The sequence below is a fragment of the Nerophis ophidion genome, linkage group LG15 (genome assembly GCF_033978795.1).
Source record: "Nerophis ophidion isolate RoL-2023_Sa linkage group LG15, RoL_Noph_v1.0, whole genome shotgun sequence".
NCBI lineage: Eukaryota > Metazoa > Chordata > Actinopteri > Syngnathiformes > Syngnathidae > Nerophis > Nerophis ophidion.
Genome location: NC_084625.1, coordinates 24,864,523 through 24,877,735, shown reverse-complemented (window position 1 = coordinate 24,877,735; position 13,213 = coordinate 24,864,523). Strand labels below are relative to the sequence as shown.

Sequence of the window (13,213 nt, the reverse complement as noted above, 5' to 3'; positions counted from 1 at the left end):
ACTAATCGATTACTTTTAAATAGACTACAACTAGTATAATTGGTTATATTTAAAAAATAGTTTACTAGTATAAGTATATACTATAACTTGACTTGTTTACTTTGAAGAAAATATTAAATATTTATTGCTTACTTAAAACAGTATACTATGTAGAATTACTGTTACTTTTAATAAACATACTAGTTGAGTATCGGTCGTTTTTGAAAATGTGTGCGTGTAAATACAGAAATGTGTGTGTATTTACAGTATATGTATATATATATATATATATATATATATACATATGTGTATATACAGTAGATGTATTTATGTGTATATAAATATGCATATGTGTGTGTATACATATATGCATATATGTATGTGTATACAAGCATGTGTATGTATAAATGCATGTATATGTATGTATGAATATATGCATATAAATATATACAGTATGCATGTGTATATGTATGTATATATATTAGAGATGCCCGATAATGGCTTTTTTTGCCGATATCCGACATTCCGATATTGTCCAACTCTTAATTACAGATGCTGATATCAACCGATACCGATATATACAGTCTTGGAATTGACACATTATGCCTGATTTTGTTGTGATGCCCTGCAGGATGCATTAAACAATGTTACTTTACCATAAATTGATTAAGTTGAAAAACTTATTCAGGTTTAGTGGTCAATTGTACAAAATATGTACTGTACTGTGCAATCTATTAATACAAGTTTCAATCAATCGAAAACAAGGTTTTCTAAAATAAGAGCGCGTCAACTCCAGTTATGGAAAAAAGTGCCAACATGGCACTGCCATATTTATTATTGAAGTCACGAAGTGCATTATTTATTTTAACATGCCTCAAAACAGCAGCTTGGAATTTTGGGCATGCTCTCCCTGAGATAATCCTGATACCCACTACAACTATGGGAAATGCTATACTTTGACTTTCACAAAGTGCATTATTTCTTATTTTTTTCTAAACATGCCTCAAAACAACTATGTATATGCATGTATGAATGTATGCATGTATATGCATGTATGTATATATGCATGTGTATCTATGCATGCATATATGCATGTATATGCATGTGTATCTATGCATGCGTATATGCATGTATATACATGTATATGTGCATGTATATATGCATTTATATATACACGTATATATGCATGTATATACATGTATATATGCATATATATGCATGTATATACATGTATATATGCATGTATATTCATGTATATATGCATACATGTATATACATGCATGTATATATGCATACATGTATATACATGCATATATACATGCATATATACATACATGCATATACATAGTTGTTTTGAGGCATGTAAAGCCACTCTTATTCAAGAGTGGCTTTACACAAGGAATGCGACAGCTGAAGCCCATATCTTGGATACGTCGGTGCGTGGTGGTTCTTGAAGCACTGACTCCAGCTGCAGTCCACTCTTTGTGGATCTCCCCCACATTTTTGAATCGGTTTTGTTTGACAATCCTCTCCAGGGCGCGGTTATCCCTCTTGCTTGTACACTTTTTCTCTACCACATCTTTGTCTTCCCTTGGCTTCTCTATTAATGTGCTTGGACACAGAGCTCTGGGAACATCCAACCTCTTTGGCAATGACCTTTTGTGTCTTGCCCTCCTTCTTTAAAGTATCAATGGTCATCTTTTGGACAGTTGTCAAGTCAGCAGTCTTCCCCATGATTGTGTCATACAGAATCAAAACGAGAGACCATTTAAAGGCTTTTCCAGGTGTTTTGAGTTAGTTAGCTAATTAGAGTGTGGCACCAGGTGTCCTCAATATCTGACCTTTTCACCATATTCTAATTTTCTGAGATGTTGAATTTAGGGTTTTCATTGGTTGTCAGCTATAATCATCTCCTTTTTGGCAAAAAACACTTGAAATGTATCAGTCTGTTTGGAATGAATGTATACATTGTACAAGTTTGACTTTCTAAATGGAATTAATGAAATAAATACACTTTTTCATGATATTCAAATAAAATGACCAGCCCCTGTATGCATGTATATACATGTATATATGCATGCATGTATATATACATGCATATATACATGTATATATGCATATATAAAAATTAAAATTCCAGCAGCAGTGTACAGAGTTGAGATCAATTTTGAAAAAGTAAATAATGGGGGTTTAAATGGACACAATATAGATAAGTATTACAATAACAATAAAAAATGAAAAGCAACAAGGGGAATAAAAATATAACAGTAAAATAAGAATATAAATATACTATGTACACGTGTATGTGTGATGCCTTCACAATGTGGAATATATGTTTTTTGAAAAATCACTTTTATTGAAAAAAGTTACAGCCGTTTTCCATCCATGTTAGTGTAAAGACAGTCAATCAATCAATCAATCAATGTTTATTTATATAGCCCCAAATCACAAATGTCTCAAAGGACTGCGCAAATCATTACGACTACAACATCCTCGGAAGAACCCACAAAAGGGCAAGGAAAACTCACACCCAGTGGGCAGGGAGAATTCACATTCAGTGGGACGCCAGCGACAATGCTGACTATGAGAAACCTTGGAGAAGACCTCAGATGTGGGCAACCCCCCCCCCCCTCTAGGGGACCGAAAGCAATGGATGTCGAGCGGGTCTAACATGATACTGTGAAAGTTCAATCCATAGTGGCTCCAAGACAGCAGTGAGAGTCAGAAATGAAGAGCGGAACTGATGTGTAGTGAAGTAGTTGCCCGTAGGTCACTTTTTAGGTGTGGGTATTTCCTCCCCCTCCCCTCAGAGGAAACTTTGGAAGCTTCAAGCACTGTTCGTGTCTTCATTCTTCCTAAACATTGCCTGTGTTTTCCAGGTTCGTAATGTTGTGAAATATCTCAAATGTAAACATTTGATAACTAAACACCCTACAATTCAAATGTAATATGGTTCAGCAACATAGATTGATGTTCTAGTGCCTTTAGACTTTAATACTACAGTGTGTTAGCATCTAGCTAGCTCTTCTATGTGTGTGGGTCAGTTGAGAGCAGTTAACCCTTTTTATGCCAACGAAAAGCACTGCTGTGTGTATATATAGTGCTCTGTTGTAGAGAAATACTCTTCTATCTCTATATCACACAAAGTCTTATCTGTGTAAATATGTTGTTATTGATTCTTATATGTGTAAATAGATGATGAACTGAGTGATGTGGATACATTTTGTTTGACTCCAAATATACTTCCCAAGGAGATTTAATGTCTAAATTATACCTCCCCATTTGTAAAAGTCAATTACTCAAAATGTTTCTGTAACAACACTATAGAAATGTGAATATAGACGTATATACCATTATAATAGCTATTGTGCTATGGAGAAGATATGTTTTGAGAATGTAATATTGAATTTAGAGAATAATTATATTGTGGATTATAGGTAATATATAAAATGTGTAATAAAGAGAGGAAACTAGGGAAGCTTCAAGGATTGTTCGGGTTTTCACTCTTCCTAAAGTTTGCCTGTGTTTTCCAGGGGTAAGACTATGAACACAACCTTTTGTCTACTGAACTCACATTCCTGTGAGACCTGTAACATATGTATATATACCCACGTGTATGTATACACATACACGTGTGTATATATATATACGCATATGTATATAGACATGTGTATGTATAAATATACATACATATATATGTATATATACTATATATGTATATAAATACTATATACACATATGTATATATAGACATACATAAGTATACATTCATATACGTAGGTTTTTATATATATATGTATATATACATATGTATATATAAGTTTATATATATACTTTATATATACATATATATATGTATATACACGTATATACATGTATATGTGTATATTTATACTTATATGTGTACGTATATATGTATACATACATATGTATATACATATGTATGTTTACATATTTATATATATACATATGCGTGTATATATACATATGTATGCATATATACACACATATATGTATGGATACTCATATACATGTATATATAAATATATGTACACAAATGTATATGTGTATATATACATATGTGTGTATATATAGATACATATATATACATACATATATATATGTATATTCCTACATATGTATACATATATGCATACCAACCTATGTATGTATGTATATTTATACTTATGTATGTAAATATATATTATATATATAATATATATGTATGTATATATACACTTATACATACATGTATATACATATATGTATACACAAACATATTTTTCCAGGTCATTTAACGTCATCACTGAAGTCTTAAAACACACTGAATGCAAGAAGACAAACACAGCAGAGTTTTGTCAGGAAATCTTTATAAAAACCCCTAAAAAGAACTGAAGTAACACATTTTTTGTGTGTTTTTCCCACTCATGGGTTGTGCACTGCCCATGGTTTAGTAAAAAAAAAAAAAAAACAGGTTGTAACATGAGATTTCATAATAAAAAAATTCCAAAATAGGTTTTGTTCTTTTCTCTTATACTAAGGTGTAATTTATTTTCTTTTTAATAAAAGGTGCAATAAATAGAAGAATGTACAAGTATTTACACAACACAAATGTAAACAGCAGCTTACCAGAGGTATATTTTGTATTTGACACAAAAAATATTTGTGATGATTCTTGCCATTAGATTTTCCAATTTGTCGTGGAAAAGACTCCACAGTCGCACATGGAAAGATTTAGACCACAACATCACTTTTAGCCGGGACATGCATCATGTTAGACGAGGCAAATATTGACAGTGAGTCTGCTAAAATAGCCTGCGGACACTTTGCTTTAGTCACTTTTATTTTGGGAGTGTAAATAAGGTGACTGAAATGCAAACAGGAGGGAGAAAGAACACAAAAATACGATTGAGCTGCAAATGAGCACCGATTAGACTCATTGAGCAGAATCCATTTGATGCTGTGGGCCAACTTTCTAAAATGCGATGTGAGCAAGATTGTGTTCGAGACGGACTTGGGACTCAGCAGAGCCTGACAAGAACGTTAAGGCAATTGGAATATTAAGATACTGAATTCCTCTCTCATGTGGAAAAAGATGCAATTAGCATTTCCAACCCACCTCAATGTTCCAAACAGGAAGCAGTTGCCCATCTGAGAAGGTGCGTCATTAACAGACGTCCATGAAGGTTCATTCAATCCTGCAGTGACTGCAGTGTCTCCTTGAGGCAACCACAGGGGGTCAGTGGCAACCGCAAGCCCGCACCACCATGTTCTTGTACTTCTTCAAAATGACGTTGGAGTTGTCGTCGAAGTAGAGCACGGAGATGGCGTGCAGTTTGGTGGGGGCGCAGCAGGGTTTAGGCACGTTCTCGGGGTTCATCAGATGCACCTGAAAAAAGATCCTGTGATGAGACGATGTCGCACATGACTTCAGTTATATGTTTGCGGTTACCAGCGTCTGCACAATGGCGTGGTTGGTGGCGTTCATGTGGGCGTTGAGGGGGAAGGAGCACTCGCCATCGCAGTAGTTGGCGGCGTAGCCTTCCGGGGCGATGATCCAGTCCTAAGAGGAACACATGAAGAGTCTTGACGGAAATCATCTTCAAATATCTTTATTGCACATAATAAAAAATGCTGAATAAATAAATACCTAGAAAATACATTCTAATAAAAGGGTCCCAAAACTTTTTGACTCGAGTGCCGCATTGGGTTAAAACTATTTGGATATATATATACATATACATATATATATACACACACATACATACATGTACATACATATATATATATATATATATATATATATATATATACTTGAATATATATATATATATATATATATATATACTTATATATATATATGTGTGTGTGTAAATATATATATATATATATATATATATATATATATGGCACAACTGCAGCCTTTTTTAGATGAAAATAGCACTTTAGATCCATTTCAGTCTGGATACAAAGCTTTGTACAGTACTGAATCTGCACTTTTAAAGGTTTTTAATGACTTGCTTTTAATGTCTGATTCTGGCAGCTCTGCCATTTTAGTGCTTTTAGATCTTACAGCTGCCTTTGACACAGTCGATCACACAATTCTTTTAGACCGCCTGAGAGACTGTGTGGGTGTCAGGGGGACTGCGTTAGCGTGGTTCAGATCTTTCCTGTCTGAGAGGTCCTTCTCTGTCAGGCTGGGGGACGCCACCTCCTCTTCTGCCCCGCTTTACTGTGGTGTCCCCCATGGATCTATTTTAGGCCCCATCCTGTTCGCGCTTTATCTCCCTCTTGGAGATATTTTTAAGAAACATGGAGTGTTTTATCACTTTTATGCAGATGACTGCCAAATTTATATGCCGATTTCAAAAAGCCACGGCCCCCTGACACCCCTTCTTAACTGTCTATGCGACGTCAAGGCTTGGTTAGCCCAGAATTTTTTAATAATGAATGAGGGAAAAACGGAAATTTTAGTTTTTGGTCCGGCCCTCACTGACTTGGGACCATTGCAAAATTATGTGCGTCCCAGAGTCACCAGCCTTGGCGTCACTATAGACAGCGATTTTAAACTAGACAAACAAGTCAATGGCGTTTTAAAATCGTGTTTTTATCACCTTCGTCTTTTAGTAAAGGTTAAACCGTTTTTATCTTTTAACCTTTTTGAACAAGTCGTGGATGCTTTTATTTCAAGTCGCCTGGACTACTGCAATGCACTTTATGCTGGCATTAGCTAAAAAGCTCTCTCCCGGTTGCAGTTAGTCCAGAACGCGGCAGCACGACTTTTAACAGGGGCCAGGAAATGCCAGCATATAACCCCAATTCTTCAGAGTTTGCACTGGCTCCCTGTTCATTTTAGAATTGATTTTAAAACATTGCTGTTTGTTTTTAAATCTTTACATGGACTGGCACCTCAATATATCTCGGACCTCATCCAAATTTACTATCCCGCGCGCGCTCTGAGGTCCGAGAGCCAGTTCCAGCTTGTGGTGCCCAAGACCAGACTTAAGACCAGGGGAGACAGGGCCTTCTCTGTGGTCGGCCCTAAGCTCTGGAACACTCTGCCGCTCCATGTTCAAACTGCTTCCACAGTGGAGTGTTTAAAGTCTCGTCTTAAGACCCACTTTTATTCTTTGGCTTTTAACACTACGTGAGTTGTGTGGTCCTCTGTTGTCCTCTGTGTTTTTTATACACTTTGATTTCTATTTTACTGTTTTAATTTATTTTACCCTTTAAAATAGTTTTTAATCATATTTGTTTTTATATTGTTTTTATTGGTTTTATATTTTTTGTTTTTTTTGTTTTTATTCAGTCATTGGTGGAGCATAATATATATATATATATATGTATATATATACTTTTTTTTATTTTATTTTATTTATTTATTTTTTTTACAATTGTTTTTAACACAGCTGTGCAGCACTTTGGAAACGTTATTGTTGTTTAAATGTGCTATATAAATAAAGTGGATTGGATTGGATTATATACACACATATAGATATATAGATATATACACACACATATATACATGTACATATTTCTATATATATATACATACATATATATACACATTCACATACATATATAAGGTATACATATAAATCTATACATATGTATATATATATACATATATGTATATATACATATATACTTGCATATATATATATATATATATACTTATATATATATGTGTGTGTAAATATATATATGTATATATACACACATATAGATATATACACACACACATATATACATGTACATATATATAAATACATACATATATATACACATTCACATACATATATACGGTATACATAGAAATCTATACATATGTATATATATATATATATATATATATATATATTTATATATGTGTGTGTGTGTATATATATATATATATATATATATGTGTATATATATACATAAATATGTATGTATATGTATTCATTCCTCGCGCACTAATCCACTTGCCACGCACTCGCCCGTGCGATGTCACGTTATCAATGGGAAAATGCATTTTTAAACAATATGATTTGCATGAGCGGCTAGGAGACACCAAGAGTAACAAGCGGTAAAAAATGGATTAGACAGGATAGATTTTTAAAAAACTACAACTTTTTTTTTTTTTTTGTAACTTGGGACTTCTCGCGGGCCGGATTTTGGACACAGGCAGGCTGTAGTTTAGAGACCCCTGTTCTAGTATGTCATAGCAATTAAAAAAATAGCACAACCCCTAATGATAGTAGGCAGCATAACGTTACGGACATACAGGAATAACCCGCTGCTTTTTCATAGGTTTCCACAAGCATGCTTATCAAATATATTTTAGAAAGGCAGGAGCATGCTTCTGTTTTGAACGATCAACGGCAAATGGGACAGGTGCACTTGTGCCCTTGTCTATGTCCACTAAATTGTTTGCTGAAGATCATCTATATGACAAGGGTTTGCCGCGTTTTTTCTTCTTTTATTTTAAAGCTAGTCAAAGATCCTCTAAGAGGGGTACTTCGTTTAAAAAAATATATACATTCAAAGATCCTGTATAAAAAAAGAGCACACTGTCAGTGTCGATGTACACAAAAATGACAGGAGTACTCCGAGGTTGTTGTTTTTTTAAAGCTAGTCAAAAATCCTCTATAATGAAGTGCTATGTCGTTTTTTGTTTGTTTTTTTAAGTCGAAGATCATCTGTAAGAGTAGCCCACTTTAGCTTTGAATGATCTACTGCAAAAAAAGCTAGTCAGAGATCATCTATATGTGATCAGTCATCAGAACACTTATGTTCTGAAGGACCTACCACAAAAACACCAGTCAAAGATCCTCTATATGACAGGAGTGTTTTGCTGCATTTAAGACCTACTGCAAAAACGCTAACTTAAGATCCTTTATATGAAAAGAGTCCGCTGTAATTTTTAGGACTTACTTCAAAAACACCAGTCGAAGATCCTCTACATACAAGAGAGTGCTTTGTTGTTAATAAAAAAAGCTGATCAAAGATCATTTATGCAACCAGAGTGCTCTTCGCTTCTGAAGAACATACCACAAAAACACTATTCTGTTTGAACGATCTACTGCAAAAAGACAAGCCAAAGATTCTCTATAAGACAGGCGCACTCTCTACTGCAAAAAAGCTTGTCAGAGATCATTTATATATCATAGACATGTGCTCCTATTCTGAAGGGGGAAAAAACAATCAAACATCCTCTATGTGATCGAGGCACTTTTCAAAGACATACTGAAAAAATGCTAAGCCAAAGATCCTTTTACTGGTTTTGGGACCTACTACAAAAACACTAATCAAAAGTTCTATAAATGAAAGTACCTCAATCTTCTGTTTTGAACAATCAACTGCAAAAAAAAGTTAAAAAGAACCTCTATAAGACAGGAGCACTCTTTAGATTGAACAATCTACAAGAAACATCCATCCATCCATCCATTTTTTCACCGCTTATTCCCTTGGGGGTCGCTGGTGCCTATCTCAGCTACAATCGGGCGGACGGCTGGGTACACCCTGGACAAGTCGCTACCTCATCGCAGGGCCGACACAGATAGACAGACAACATTCACACTCACATTCACACCCTAGGGCCAATTAAGTGTTGCCAATCAACCTATCCCCAGGTGCATGTCTTTGGAAGTGGGAGGAAGCCAGAGTACCCGGAGAGAACCCACGCATTCACGAGGAGGACATGCAAACTCCACACAGAAAGATCCCGAGCTCGGGATTGAATCCTGACTACTCAGGACCTTCGTATTGTGAGGCAGACGCACTAACCCCTCTTCCACCGTGAAGCCCCTACTAGAAACAAGTTTGTCAAAAATAATTTATATGACAAAAGGACTCTTGATTTTTGGGCGCTTACTTCAAAAACCTTGTCAAAGATCTTTAATAGAAGTTCGCTCATTTTCTGAAGGTCCTGCTGTAAAAAAAAAAAACTCTTGTCAAAGATCCTCTGTGTGACCAAAACACTTTTCACTTTTAAAAAGTTCAAGTTAAAGTATGAATGATTGTCACACACACTAGGTGTGGCGAAATTATTCTTTGCATTTGACCCGTCACTCTTGATCTAAAGTACCTACCACATATATGCAATCCAAATATCCTCTATTTGATAGGAGGGCTCTGTGGTTTGAGGATCTACTGCAAAAACACTTGTCAGTGATCCTCTACAAACAGAAACACTAGTCAAAGAGCGTCTGTTTGACAGGAGGACTGTTCAAAGATTCTCTATATTACAGGAGCTCCAATCAAAAACAACAGTCAGAGATCCTCTATATTACAGGAGCACCAGTCAAACACACCAATGATCCTCTATATCAGTGGTCCCCAACCACCGGATTGGTACCGGGCCGCAGAAGAGTTTTTCATTAATTTTTGTATAAAAAAAATGTTTTCTTTTTTTTTTTTTTTTTTTATTAAATCAACATAAAAAACACAAGATACACTTACAATTAGTGCACCAACCCAAAAAAACTAAATTTTTCATGACAAAAACCTCCCTTTTTCATGACAAAGAAAAAAAAATAAAAAATAATAAAATCAGGAGCTCCAGTCAAAAACACGAGTCAAAGATCCGCTATATTACAGGAGCACCAGTCAAAGATCCTCTACATTACAGGAGCTCCAGTCAAAAACACGAGTCAAAGATCCTCTACATCACAGGAGCTCCAGTCAAAGATCCTCTACATTACAGGAGCTCCAGTCAAAGATCCTCTACATTACAGGAGCTCCAGTCAAAGATCAGGCGTGGCGCAGTGAAAGAGTGGCCGTGCGCAACCCGAGGGTCCTGGATCAATCCCCACCTAGTACCAACCTCGTCACATCCGTTGTCTCTTGAGCAAGACACTTCACCCTTGCTCCTGATGGGTGCTGGTTAGCGCTTTGCATAGCAGCTCCCGCCATCAGTGTGTGAATGTGTGTGTGAATGGGTAAATGTGGAAGTAGTGTCAAAGCGCTTTGAGTACATTGAAGGTTGAAAAGCGCTATACAAGTACAACCCATTTACAGTTGTGATCAAAATTATTCAACCCCCACACAATTTTGGTGTTTTAGCAAGTAGGACATTTATTCCGTATTTTGTTTATAGTCAGATCAAATAAAGATGCATTAAATAGACAAATGCAACTTGAATTACAACATTATATTTTGTAACATACCAAACAGTGTCATTTCTCTTAATATTTCATTGACAAAATTATTCAACCCCTTGAAGATCATAACTCTTAAGAACAGAATTTGAATAAGGTCTTTTCAACCAGGTGTTGAAAACACCTGTAGATGTGATTAGAACCATAACGAGCAACAAACTGATTGAAAAAGACTGTGACACTCAGATTCTTGTAGATGGTCAATGGTGTATTTGCAACATGGTGAAGTCCAGGGAGTGGTCAAAGTCAAGAGAGGAGGTAATTTCTCTTCATGAGAAAGGACATAGATATAAGGAAAATAGGAAAGACATTACACATTCCAAGAGACACAGTTGGGAGCATAATTCGCAAGTTTAAAGCTAAAGGCACGGTGGAAACACTACCTGAGCGTGGTAGAAAGAGGATGCTGTGTGCAACTGCTGTCCTGTATTTGAAGCGTACAGTGGTGAAAAACCCCCGGGTAACAGCTGAGGGACTACAACAGGACATTGCAGAGGGGGGAACGCAGGTTTCGTCCCAGACAATAAGGCGCGCACTACGAGATGAAGGCCTCCATGCCAGAACTCCCAGGCGCACCCCAATTCTGACTACCAGATACAAGAAAATAAACTCCAGTATGCCAAAAATCATTTGGACAAACCCCAAAGGTTTTGGGAAACTGTTCTATGGAGTGATGAGACAAAACTGGAACTCTTTGGGCCTATGAATCAACGTTATGTCTGGAGGAGAAAAAATGAAGCCTACAAAGAGAAGAACACCTTGCCTACTGTTAAGCATGGTGGGCGGTCAATCATGCTCTGGGGCTGTTTCTCTGCCTCAGGTACCGGGAATCTCCAGCGCGTTCAAGGCATTATGAATTTTATTTCCTACCAGGATATATTAGCTGCAAATGTCATGAAGTCAGTGACGAAGCTGAGGCTTGGGAGACGTTGGACCTTCCAACAGGACAACGATCCCAAGCATACCTCCAAATCAACATCAGAGTGGTTTCAGAAGAAGGGCTGGAAGACTCTGGAGTGGCCTTCACAGTCGCCAGACCTAAATCATATAGAAAACCTGTGGTGGGACTTGAAGAAGGCAGTTGCAGCACGCAAGCCCAAGAATATGAATGAACTGGAGGCCTTTGCCCAAGAGGAATGGGCTAAAATACCTGTAGATCGTTGCAAGAAGCTTGTGTCCGGTTATGTATCACGTTTGAAGGATGTAATTACTGCCAAAGGGTAGTACTAAAGATGCATGTAACTAGGGGGTTGAATACTTTTGTCAATGAAATATTAAGAACAATGTTCTTTTCTGGTATTTTGTAAAATACAGTGTTACAATTTAAGTTGCATTTGTCTTTTTGACACATCTTTATTTGATATGACTATAAACAAAATACGGAATAAATGTCCAACTTGCTAAAACACCAAAATTGTGTGGGGGTTGAATAATTTTGATCACAACTGTATCATGTGTTATTTATCATGTCTATACAGTGTAAAAGGTTGGATACCTGCCAGCCGAGCTCTCGAAAGCTGACGTAGAGTTCGTGTCTTCTGCAGGCTGTCTTCTGATCGCTGCTGTTGTAGTCTGGAAGAAATAAAACGAGGTGCATCAACATGGTGTGTAGTTGCAAACATGTCCTCCTTGTGGTCAGTGAGCTACGCACTGCAACAAATCCAGTCGGGTGTGTATGCAATAAACATTTACATATGCGCTCCTGAACGCAGCACTGATTGGATTCATCAGTGCAGTGCAAGAAGTGAGGACTCCTCCTCCACGAGACCCAAGTGCATGGGAGGTGGGCGGGGTCCAGGGCAGGTATTGGAGTGGAGGAGGTCATTGCTGGCGAGCGTCACCTCGCTGAAGTCAGGACTTTCCACTGACGTCTTCGTGTTCTCCCAGACTCAGGCCTTCACGTGGCGCACGCATACACACGTTGGCGACAATGGCAGAAAGAAAATGTGCTTTCACTGCGTCTGCCCAGCGTTGCGTCTCGAAGAATACCACGGGTAGAAAAAAAGGGAATTCATGCAAGTTGTCCCAGACGAGAGCTTGTGTCAGACGACATTAATCACAGCGTTGTAGTCACCAGCTCAACACGCTGATCA

At 36.9% G+C, this 13,213-nt stretch overlaps 1 protein-coding gene across 1 annotated transcript in view; it reads right to left on the bottom strand.

Annotated features, from left to right (window-relative positions):
• Positions 1-4,330: 4,330 nt before the first annotated feature.
• bmp6 (bone morphogenetic protein 6) overlaps positions 4,331-13,213 on the bottom strand; it is a 121,361-nt gene continuing 112,478 nt past the window's right edge. Inside the window, exons 5-7 of the mRNA XM_061921907.1 lie at positions 12,616-12,692; positions 5,432-5,542; positions 4,331-5,368 (exon numbers count right to left, since the gene is read on the bottom strand). Coding sequence (XP_061777891.1) covers positions 5,219-5,368; positions 5,432-5,542; positions 12,616-12,692 — 338 coding nt within the window. The 3' untranslated portion in view covers positions 4,331-5,218. The remainder of the gene's footprint in view (positions 5,369-5,431; positions 5,543-12,615; positions 12,693-13,213) is intronic.